This window comes from Malaclemys terrapin, chromosome 18, assembly GCF_027887155.1.
Source record: "Malaclemys terrapin pileata isolate rMalTer1 chromosome 18, rMalTer1.hap1, whole genome shotgun sequence".
NCBI classification, from domain to species: domain Eukaryota; kingdom Metazoa; phylum Chordata; order Testudines; family Emydidae; genus Malaclemys; species Malaclemys terrapin.
The window spans coordinates 19,894,197-19,906,544 of NC_071522.1; the positions used below are offsets into that span (position 1 = coordinate 19,894,197).

At 49.6% G+C, this 12,348-nt stretch overlaps 1 protein-coding gene across 6 annotated transcripts in view; it reads right to left on the reverse strand.

Moving 5' to 3' along the window:
- Positions 1–12,348, reverse strand: part of LOC128825553 (NADPH--cytochrome P450 reductase) — a 59,210-nt gene that overhangs the window by 17,568 nt on the left and 29,294 nt on the right. For 5 of the 6 annotated variants that reach the window (XM_054008148.1, XM_054008147.1, XM_054008150.1 and 2 more), the window contains 5 exons: positions 5,428–5,476; positions 4,364–4,492; positions 2,863–3,012; positions 1,447–1,571; positions 377–466 (listed from right to left, as the gene is read on the reverse strand). In XM_054008148.1, coding sequence (XP_053864123.1) covers positions 377–466; positions 1,447–1,571; positions 2,863–3,012; positions 4,364–4,492; positions 5,428–5,476 — 543 coding nt within the window. Of the gene's footprint in view, positions 1–376; positions 467–1,446; positions 1,572–2,862; positions 3,013–4,363; positions 4,493–5,427; positions 5,477–10,030; positions 10,322–12,348 lie in introns of those variants that run through there. The other variant, XM_054008152.1, reaches the window with a different exon arrangement.

Sequence of the window (12,348 nt, forward strand, 5' to 3'; positions counted from 1 at the left end):
GTACCGCCTGGGAGATGGCCTAGTGAGAGAGACAAGAGGGAGACCAGAGAAACAGCAGCAGCATCGCTGGACTCATCGCCAGGTTATTTAGTTGACAGCTATTTATAAAGGGTTTTGTGCCATGGAGTAGTGAACTCAACAAATGGAGCCAAAGTTCTGATCTGGAGTCAAACTTACCCCAGGACGTAGGGATGTTTGGACTGGACCCTCTCTCCTTTACAAGGGTGAATCTACTTAAGGTTTCTCGCTACTTTTAAGTCTCAATGGGGTGAGTCTTTGCTCAGGCCTACATGGGGACTGGATGCCAAAATGCCGCTTTTCACTTGGGATTTCTGCAAAAAATCCATGCTGGTATCTCCTCTGCTCCCACACTTACCTGGACTCCTCTCCGGTAGCTTCCACGCCAAAGTGCTCGCACACTGCCGGCCAGAACTGCTCCCGCCAAGTGATGAAGTCCTCTTCCAGGCTGTTCAAGGCACGAGAGAAGAAGCAACATCAATGCCATGTCCTGGACAGCCAGAGGGGTGCTCCAGAAGCAAACTGCAGTGAGGCCCCAATGCAATATCTCCTCCCATATCTTGTGCTCCCCTCCGTACCTGCCCTCCTCTAGTTCACGCACCAAATAACTAATTTCAGCTGGACCCCAGGGAGCTAGGACGACAAATTCACATTCGCCATGTCTCCACTTCTGCAATATCATTAGTGATTCAGGCAGCAGCCATGCAAGAGGGTACTGTTGCAATACTGGTGAACTCCAGTTCACATAGAAGAATGTGCAGCAATACTTTCTGCACATCTGGGTTTTTCCTCCAGTGGTTTCCTCTCCACACCTGACCCTCACTAATAAGGTCAGAGCCCTAGGTGGTGAGTCTGCAGGCAACGTTACCTAGAAAGGTCAATGGAGGTTTCAGGAGGCCTTTATTTTATTGAACAGGTTTAACTTCAGAGTGAGAACACTTCAGGCAGGCTCTGGACTCATGCAAGTTTCCATTTGCTGGGACAATCACAGGAGTGATCGCACCCGGGCATGTAAAAGCAAATCAAAAGCTACAGTAACAACCGTGTGTCAGGCAGAGCTGGACGTGGGGGTTGAGAAAGACACAGGGGGGTCCCGCTAGTTTATACACTTGAAAGGGAAAGAATTGAAGTTACACCCCAGCGCCTCTATGAAAAGCGCCAAGGGATCTGGCAAACTAAGGGACTCCGAACCGAACAGCAATCCCACAGGTCTCTGCCCTAGCGAGGATGTAAAAGCCCACTTCAGCAGACATCCTAGCCCCCAACCAACCCCTGCCAGGTACATATGCTACCTAGCAGAAAGTCAGCTCCACTACACCAAGCAAGCTCTCCTACGTTTTATGCAGACGTGCACACACGATATGGTCTGTTCTGCTGCGCTTGCTCCGAGCCAGCCAATGCTCAAACCATACATCCAACTCTACTCACTTCCCGTCGTCATCTCCCATGCCGAGCTCAAACATCCGCTGGGCTCCGAGCTGCTCCAGCCTCTTGTCCACGTATTTCCCCATCGCGTTGAAGTGCTCGTAAGTCTTGTTGCCCAGGCCGAACACCTGGAAGGGAATGACAGGCAATCCATCAGACGAAGCCAATGCGTTAATTCAAAAACCTCACGCCAAAGAGGATTGGCTATAAACAGACAATGTCTCTATCAAAAGGAGCCGGGGAGTCCATTTGGAGGGCTCTGGCTGGCTAAGGAGGTAGGTTTTCTGTGGCTATAAACTTTCACCACCATTGTAGGTCACATATTCAAATTCAGCCCAGATCCAGAGTGACCAAAAGCCATCCCCATCTGCCGATTATTCGGTGTTCTCTGAAGTGAGCTGGGGGGTTCGGTTCCTGGGGCACAGAACCGCACTAAAAAGCACCACCACAACCGGCTCCTTTTTAGAAGCCTCAAGAAAGAGGCCCAGCACTGAATGAGCCATGCGTCTGAATTGTCCTCTCCCCAATTATAAATGACACGAATACCACCACCTTGCTCTTTCCTACCACTTTTCATCAGTAGATTTCAAAAGTGGTCATTTCACAGAGGGCGAGACTGAGGTATGTTGCAGGGAAGTGACTCGCCCAAGGTCACCCCACAGGACAGTCAAGCCAGGGATGGAACCCAGGTCTCTTGAGTCCCAGGCCTGAGCGCTATCCACCAGGCACAGGAGTGGGACAGAGTGAGGGAAGTGGCACCTCTCCTGGGGCTGAACAAAGCACTTGGCTCTACACCTCCCCCTACCGTCAGTAGCCAGCTCTCTAACCTACCATCCCTTCCATTCCATTGTCAGCGATGGACGTGTTTGTACCGTATGTTATACCCCCACTGGGGTGAAACTACCTAATTTGGAGACCAAGCAATGGATTATCTCATGCTTTGCAATTCTGGGTACCACCCAGCCCAGGAAATCTGCAGGGGAGGTAGGTAAGGCAGTTCCATCTCAGCCATTATTAAATTTAAGTACAGGAAAGAAATGATACATTTCTTGGAATAATCTAATTTGCAGGAGAATATCTGGCCTAAGGCTGTCCAATTAGCCTGCTAAACAATAACAGTAGCCTGTAATTTAGTTACAGCCTTCGCATTCAAGTGTGTGCTAGACGCCGTCTGCAGCAATATGATGTAGAGGGGAAGGAGGGAGACATGAGTCATTTTTAAAAGCACACAGACCCATGTTTGCAAACATGCAGCACACAACGGTGCGCACCGGACACAGATGTGCAAGTCATGGATGCAAGGCATGCAAACTGAGATTGCATGCTCACTTGTAAATTCCTGTCTGACTTGGGCATATGCATGGGGGACTTTCATGCCTAAATCAGGCATAAGCAGTAACACAGAGCTGGTTTACTTACTGCAAATTTGAGACCAGTCAGGTCTGTATCAGTCTCCTGCAGCCAGTCATAGAAATCCTGGGCATTGTCCGTGGGATCACCCTCTCCGTATGTAGCCATGCAGAACACGGCCAAGGAATTGTCAATCTCAGAGAGGCGGCTCAGATCAGACTAGAAACAAGGCCAGAGAGATTAAGTTCCTTACATTATGTAGCACTTTTCATCTTCGAGGATCCCAAAGCAATTATTGTGAACGTTATTTCGGGGGGGAAGAGGTTTCACTTCACCACCATTAAAATGCAACCGCCTCTGGTGTGCAACGTGGCAATTGTTTGGAGTTGCTTCGCACTGTTAACCAACAGGACTGCGGCTAGGACACTGCGGTTAACACTCGTACTCTGCAGGAAAGCACCAAAGAATATTCTGAACAGGCTACAAGCGGTTAGGCCAAATGTTTAATCGAAGAGATGGCACCTCAGAACCCTTCAGGTTGCCTGGCGACAGATTCCCAGGGTAAAGGTGACCTATCAAGTCACCAGAACCGAGGTGTTCTCTGTGATATGGAGGTGGTGGAACATCTGCACTGGCTCTGGCCCCAACGGAGAGATTTCTCTCACCCACTGGTTCTCAGAGTATGGGGTCCAATTCCTCTTCGTTGTGAAGTTGCTCTCTGACTCAGATCCCAGAGCAAGGTGGCCTCCCACCCCGCCAGCCCTCAGAAGAGGGGTTCTGGCTCACTTCACTTTGTAGGCAGCTAGTATTTTCTATACTCGTCAGTAGCACATCTGACTGTCATGCCGAGGTCACAGAGGTCTCAGTTCAGCAGGCTGAGGTTAGCTAATGGAGGAACACGGACCAGAGCGGGCAAGCTCTCCAGAAGCGGCTGGCTCATTCTTTCCAAACGGCCCACACCAGCTTCCTGCTTGTTCCCACCCTTTTGCTGCCCAGCATGATATGCCCTCTTCAGCTCCTGCCTTCGGCACAATCAAGCCAAGCAGCTGCTTGAAGCCCCAGAGCGAACGCAAGCTCTGCAGCTCACAACTCTGCCCCATTCCCCCTTCAGTCCCACTGCCAGAAGGGGAGAAATCCATTGGCCCAATCTCTCCTCCCAGCAGACGGGAAGGTCTGGCTCTTTGGGGGAGCCTAAAAGCGGTTGGTTCAGTTCACGATTACTCCCCTTTTTGGAATAACCCTGTAAAGAAGGTGGTAACCCCTCCTCGTTCCCATAGCAAGCAGCACATAACTGTCCAGCGGCTAAGGCCCTTGATTTTGCTAGCACTGAATGGTTCAAGGACACATTCCTCATCTCTCTGTGCCGTATCTTACTGGGCCCACAGTTACTTAATAATGGCTGCAAGCAGCCAATGCTAACAGCTCATCCCCTTCTTTGTTATTAATTAATAACATATCCCTCCAGCGTGCCCAGCATCAGAGCTGGTCGCAGGCACCACTTATGTACTCTTTGCACGCATGGAATTCGATAATGGAGTAAAGATGCTGTATGCAGCGAAGTTTAACTTACCAAATCATACTCCTCCGGGTCCGCTGACATGCCCCGCATGCCATAACGATGGGCATCTTTGGACAGGCGGTTGGCAAACTCCTCTGCTGTACCAGTCTGGGAACCATAAAACACCACGATGTTCCGCCCCTGGAAAGACAGAGACCCAATTACACACGAGTTGCTAATTTGGCCAGTCACTGGAGTTCAGGGGAGAGGAGGGTGTGGTCATGGTTAAAGGAAAGGACCGGGAGTCAGGAGTCCTGGATTCTATTCCTGGCTCTGACACAAACTTGGGCAAAATCACATCTCTGTGCTTCTGTGTAATACCTACACACTGGGACTGGAAGGCTAAACTACTGCTCGTATAGTGCTTTGAGATCCACCATGGAAACCTGCTAAAATGTGACACGTGATTATTCTGTGGAGGGGGCTGGGGGAGCGATGAACAGTGTGTGATTGGAGGACAGCTCCTTCGAGTAGGAACTCCTTGGAGAAGGAACTGGTCATTCTGAAGCATTTGGGAAGTGCCTAGCATGTCGTGGGTGCTACCATAAATAATGATCAGCCAGTGAGTTTAAGGACTTCCACCATTTTCCTCCTGACCCCAACCTCACATTACATTTCCCTTTGCTGCTGAGTCCTCACCCGAATTACCTCTCTTCAAAGAGGCAGATTTCATCTGCCTAGTACAAAAGGATATCTACAGAGTGCTCTAGAAACAGCCCTGATCTCCCCCCACTCTGCCCCAACACACACACCCCTTTTATTTAATTTTACTGGCCTTCCAGAACTCAGCTACTGCACAAAGATGCTCATTAGTAGCAGGACCGAATCCATCTCCCAGCAGCTCCCTGCTGATGCTAGCTAGACAGCTCAGTTGCTAAGTGGCTCCTGCTTCTTTAGCGCTGGAGGGGTCCAGTACCTCACACGAGAAGCTGCCCGCCCGCCCGCTGGCCCGCCGCCAGAGTGCCATGAACAGTGGCAGGAATTGGAAAGGAAGGGAAGGAAGAGGCCCTCCACGCCGGCTGAACAGGAAGATCCTGCTCCTTCCACAGCCTCAGAAAGGAGAAAGAAAAACTTACCGTTTTCTTCATCTTCTCAACAAAGCTGCTCTCCCTCACCGAGGATGTTCTGAAAGACAGCAAAGGCCTCCCTTTCAATGGATGTGTAATCTGAAGAGAGGCGGAATGGGGCAATCGGAGAGCCTGGAGCAGGTCGGGGAGGAGCCGAGGGGATTGCTACACATGGCTAGGGAAGAGACCTGCTTCATAGAGGCGGGATAAGGCTACAGAGGAGAGCAGCCTGGTGAACATGTCCCGCTGCCATTCACAAGGGCCCAGGTGCATTGACAACCCTGAGATCCTACTTACATGGAACTTACATGGGTCTTCACAAATCCAGAGAGGACTTTCCCTCGCCACCCTGAGAGATGAGATCAGCCCACTCCAACAGCACTAGCAGTTGGATGATCCACAAAATGACACGTGCAGGGGAGACCAATGGGTGGGGAAGGAAGGGGAGGGGAAAGTCAGCCCCAAAAGGAATGGGCAGTAACTTACACTCACACACACACACACCTGTTTCCCCTCTCCTAAGCTCCCCACCCTGAAATGCAGACAAGACTCAGGATTACAAAGATCTATTGAGCTAGCTGCATGCTATACACGTGAACCTTCTTCTCCCCGGTGCCTCCCCCAGACTGGGGAACACTGAGCTATGGATTGAAACTTATGTTGGAAGCATAAACCTCTTCATGGTGGTAGGGCCTGACTACTTCTGTTCCCTCCTTCATCTTCACAAGCTACCGTCACTGGGAACCAAGAACACACAGTGAACAGCGACGCTCCCTCTCTCCCAGACACGGTTCTTGGTTTAATTGCCCTAGCCACCGAGATTATATCACTGCTTTATGAATCCAGGGGTACACCCTCACCTTGAGCAGTGGTGCTTCAGCTTTGGCCACGAGAGACAGACAGACAAGGACAGCAGAAATAATCAGTCACTGGGGTTGGGGCGCCCATGGGAGTCAGGTGCCTAACTCACTTTGGCACTTTAAAAAATCCCTCTAGGCGCTTATCTGTGTCTTCAAGCACCTAAACCCCTTTGTAAATCTAGCCCAAGGACTATTTAATCTAGCAAGCAGAGCTCTGATAGACATCTGCAAACACAGCAAGTTGCACTGAGATGCTCAATCAAATGCTATTATTTAACCAGTCCCAGAAGGCGCTCAATGAAGTTATGCAAAGGAAACACTCGAAATGTTTTTATGCAACATTAACCACTGAACTCACTACAGCAGGAAGAAAGAGCTCGAGTGGAGGAAGAACAATTCGTCATCTATATGAATAAAAGCAGCATCTGCTCTTAAGCTAGCTAGGATACAAACTACAAGGGGCTTCTACTCCTCATGCTTCTAAGTCCAGAGCCACGCTACCAATGTTGGATGGCCTAGCTAGATCAGTCAGATGTGCTGGGGAGACATCCCTGACCGACACAGCTGTGCTGGGCAAACCCCGCAGAGCAGACACAGTTCTATCAATCACACTGGGCTTTTGCTAGCATAGCTTGCTTCACTCAGCAAGGATGGGGGCCTGGGATCAGCGCAATTTTGCTGGGATAAGCTGCGTCCACACTACAAGTGCTTTGCCAGTATAGCGGTACCAGCGAAGCGCTCCTAATCTAGACCTGGACTGAGTAAAAACTGATCCCCAGTCTGGGATAGGGAATAAGTCCTCTTTTTCCTACCAGCGCTGGCCGGCAAGCAATGACCATTGCTGGAGACATGCTACCAGACTAGCTGTGCAATTATTCTCTTCTGGTTTGGCAGTCCCTATGTTCAGGAAGCCTCAAGGACCCCGGCTGGTCAGTCACAGGGCTTCTTCATCTCAAAATCCAGCCAACAAGCTGCTCGCTATTGCGAACAGACGTTCCAGTTTGCACAGCTCCCCGGAACTCCCTCCCCGTCTCAGGCAAACTTCAATGTGACGTAAGCTCGAAACCTGGCGGCTCAACACTGGCCTCCAATTCAGATGGATTTCCACCCGAGTCCCTTCAAACGTCCTTTCCCACCTCTTGACTGAAATGATCCGTTCGGAGATTCATTATCCGACGGGATTCTCATGACTGCCCCGCACCGATATCCCCTTCCTGGCGCTGTCCATGGGGCAGGGCTGAGGAAAATGCAGGGCAAGAGAAGAGAAGGATGAAGTTCTTGCCTCTCTCCGGGGCAGTAAAGGGATGCTCTTTCATCAGTTTAGCCTTAGAGCAAAGTAGGTTTTAAACACAACATCTGACTCAGAAGGCAGGCACATCAGCCCACAGGCGCAGCTGCCCCTCATTACAAAGCTTCTAGGACAAGCCTAGATGGATGTGCAGGAACACGGCTGCTCTGCTCTCAGAATGAACCAGCGCCACAAGCCTCCAGGGGTATGTCTACGTCGTGATCAAAAACCCCACAGCACCGAGTGTCAGAGCCTGGGCCAGACGATTTCAGCTCGCAGAGCCGAACGACTACAGTGCAATTTTATAGTCCTGCAGCCCAAGCCCAAATCAGCTGACCCAAGCCAGCTGCGGGTCTTCCGTCACAGTGTAGACACACCCTAAGAACCAAACACCTGGAGACCTCTGATTAGAGCTACCAAAAATCCCTTGCAAGCAGGCTGCTGCCATCTGAGGGCTAAAGTCTCCTCTCAGGCCTTGTCTACACAGGGATTTCAGCCACTGACGCAGGCCCCTGGTATAGACACAATTTATACTAGCATAGTGCAATGTGTATCAGTGCAGCTTGCTCCACTTTGAAACAGGGACAAACTGCCCCAGTCCAAATAGTGTGTACACTAGGGACATTAGTGGCTAGAAAGGCAGTATAAAGAAGGGCTCAGTCACACCAGTGCAACCACACTGGCCTCACAAGGGTGACACTGATGTAAGCGACCCAGATGACTCTGGAAGTGAACGGAAATAAACGATATGAGAACGCGATCCGGTCCCGGGAACCCCAGGAGACACGGTGGCTTTCTAGCTATAGTCATATTAGACACTGGGGTCTTTTCCCAGACAGCAGGACGAGTGCCAGCAGATTGCTCACTCATTCATCGCATGTGGCTTTCGCCGCACGCAGGAAGCGAGGAACATGGGACGCGTTCCCATTTCCCTTTCACAGTGGAAGAATGCGAGGCTAGGTCTCCCGTGGGAAGAGAGGAGCCTCTGGGCAAAAACAAGAGGCTTTGGCTTCTGACCATGTGAGAATGTGCAGAGCGCGCTAACAGTTTCCTAACCCGCGCGGCCCCGCGGGAAGGATCCCAGAGAATGTGTCTAAAGCTCTCTTTGCGCTGGGGACGTGCTCAAATACATCTCTCTCCAGGCCTCCTCTCCCCACCCCAAAATAATGACTGCTACAGCTCCCCTCATTGGGCTCTGACTGGACCCGGTTCTCTTTGCACGAAATAAGTCCCTTGCAGCTACAGGTTAAGTGTCAGGGGAGAGAGAACTGTGCAAGGAGGTCTAAGCCATTAGAAGAAACTAGCATCAGACAATGATTGGCTCCACGGAGACATTGTAACGTACACAGCAGCTGTACTAAACCAATTTTAAGGGAAAGCCATCAGGGGATTAGGTTGTTAGAAGCTGTTACACAACTTAAGAGCAAAAGAAAATATGTTTCCATACACAGTATGAAGATTGTGTCTCTTATTTAGATACACACTCATCTAGCGTTTAGCTACTGTGGTGATGGGCGCTCCATAAACACCAAACAAATTCAAGACAACAGGTTTTGGTCTTTACAACCCACTGCAGCACCCTGATAGAGCAGGAGAACCTGAATGTGAAACTGATGATAAAAGCCATACCACAAGTCTATTTTCATTGCCCCAAAAGGAGAGAGAACCAAAACAGTAAACCTAAGGAGTGAAAAGTACCATCAATATGTACAATGCTCTTATTTCTAATAGTCTATGGTATGGTTTGTACCACAAGCGAGAAACCAGGCAGAGGGAGGGGGTGTTAACTCGGTTTAACCTACAGCTTTAAAATATACAACTACAGACTATGCTTCTCTCGCTCTTCCTACCAACATCCAAAAATGCAGAGAACCTCCCTGCGACTCTGTCTCTGGTTTGAGTTTAAAGCCAACAGTTCAAAAGAGAGACCCGCCAACGCAGCCTGATGGTCTGGAAGTCTCCAGATCGTAACCATCCACATCCCGTCAGAAAGCGCCCAAGGCAGCAGCCTCCCAGCAGAGCAGTCTTGTTTAGTCACCAATTTGCAAGCTGGCGCTAGGCATAAGCAGATTAAGCAACTGCTTAGGCCTGGATCAGCTCAAGGGGTCCCCCTATTATTGGCATGTATTGTGTGTGGGGGCCCCCAAAATATTCCTCCTTAGGACCCCCAATGGCACTAACTTGTACGTATTTTTCAGCACAAGATCCTAGGTCCAGATGTTGCTCTGAGTCAGAAAAAGACAGGAACTGCCTTTTACACCCTCCGCCCCGCTGGACAGAGAGCAAGCGATCTCTTGTACTTCTCTGCCCAAGTAGCAAGCCTTAGGCAGAACCTCCTTTCCCCTTCTCTTCCTGCCCTCAGAGTTCAGCAGGGAGGTCAATATACAATTACATGCAGCTCTTAAGAGAGACGCGGTCCTGGGAATAAGATCTACAGTTTGCTTGATCAGGAAGATTGACTCACCTCCCCCGAGTCAGGTCCTCTTGCGGGACCGAGTACACACATCCCATGGTTAGGGCGGAAAAAAGGTAAACGAAAAGAATCCCACAGCTTTTGTATCCGTCAGAGAAGGGAGAGATTTTAACTTAGCTGTTGAAAAATGTGCACGCAGGCCTTTCCATTCTGCACCGCTCGGAGCTTAAAGCCAAATCGGCAGTTTCCTTTTGTTACGGAGAACGGAGCCTGCACGCCAAGTCCCTGCACAGGCCATGGTCGGAGCAGTTCAGTTCGCTAGGGTTCTCGCCGGACGCTTTGAAAGTTACCAAGAAGATCCACACAACCCTGAGAAACTGCAACATCTGGCAACAGTGGCAGAAAGGAATTAGGAGTCGAGAATGAAACCTCCCATGATTCTCTGCAGCACACTCTTCCCCCCCCCCCCCCCCGTAACTTCCCTTCTTCTGTATGGAAGGGGGGGGATAAAACTCCCTCCCATGTACCCTTGTTACCTCAGCAACAGTTTATATCATAGCCGCTTTTTTCATTTTTTTTTAAAAAGGAAACCAAGTAGGTTGAATGAAGCGATTCCAGACACCAGAGAGGCAGCGCTGAATGTTACTATGGTAGTGCCATCCATTAGGAAGAAAGGCTGTATTGATCATAGTGAGTTTGTTCCCTTTGGGGTCATATTAAATTAAATTAGAGATGGTCTCGCTCTCTCGCTCTCTCTCACCCCCCGCCCCCAATAAGTTAACTAATCAAGCTAAGAAACTGGAACCACTCCTAAAACTAGGAAGCCCTTTAAATACAGGGAATGAATCTTGCTAACATTTAAGGATACAGATAAGCCAGTTTCCGTCCCAAATAATGCTGCAGGACAGATGGAAAATAATTACATACCATCTAACATGTCTCAACGTATTCTCTGTCTCACAAATACCACAGCAGAGAAATGCACTGGGGCCTGGTGAGAAATCTAAGATCACGAAAAATGCATATGCTGCCTTGCAAAGAGCTAGGTCCCCAAAAATTCCACCCAAAGGCAAGCTGCATACTCACTGGTCCCTGAGCCCATGGAGATCAAAGGGACATTCCTCTAATGACATCTGCAGAGCAGGCGCTCGAAGATTGCTACCCTAACAGTTTCAATTAAGTCTTTGAATGGTCAAAATTGCAAGCACACTTCTCTAGGTTTCAATGCGCTAGCTGCCATGAACGGCCAACTATACTGTGCATTTATACGCAGTCTTTTGTACAAAGGTCTCAAGCATTTTACAGACATTAAGCCGCACATCCCATCCTGTGAGGAAATTACCTCCATTCTGCAGAGGGAAAGCCGAGGCGTAGAGGAGTCAAGTGACTTGCCCAAGTCAAAAGAGAAAGTCAGCGAGTGAGCGTTGGAGTCCTGATTTCTATTTCCGTGCCCCAGCCGTGACAGAATGCTGCCATTCCTACCGCGGCACATCGCATGCATTGCTGGACGCTCTCCATCCAATTCAGACTGTCCAGAACAGGATCTCTGGCTCAAGCACTGTTTCCCTAGTGATCATAATAATCTCAACAGCTGCATTTGGGGTCAGAAACACAGTAGTAGACTCCCACCACACACGATCCAAGGAACCATCACATCCTGTTCTGCGTGATCACAATCAGAGAACGCTTTCTGTCTAACAAAGCGCAATCTAAACATCCCAGCATCAGCTCATACTAACTAAATCCTTCTGGGAAGTAACAGTGCACGGACACCTCCCGTCTCCCTCCCAACTCCTGGTTCCACTGCTCAGTTTGTTTTGCGTGGAGATCTGGGCAGGCTGCAACCTCTAGCCCAATGCAATTACGGAAGAGTCTTGATTTGCAGCATTTTCTCCAGCAGGGCATCTAGGAATTATCCCCTTTGAAATCTGGATAACTACTCAAATTCTTCACTTACTGACAGCTACATCTCAATTTGGGATTTAATCCACCTCTCAAGTAGTAGCATTTTCATATCCAATACGTCTTTTGGACTAATCTATCACTAGCTCCCTCCTTTCACGGGCAGAGGTGAGGTCTTTTTATCTGGCCTCTTCCATCCATCGTGGCAACCGATTAAATTCCATCCCGTGAGTTTAGGCTACACACTAAATTGCTCCATAATCAGCACAGACAGACACTGCAACAACAGAGAGCCAGCAACCTAACTCAACGCTTACTGCCCTGACACACCCAGTAGATGCTGAGCAAATAGCTAATACCCATGAAGTCGACAAGCAACTGATTTTTCTTCTCTTCAAATGGACACAGTCAGGAGCGCCGCCCTAGGCAGCAGAAGGTCCTGCCCCAAAATGCCGCCCCCCCCCCCC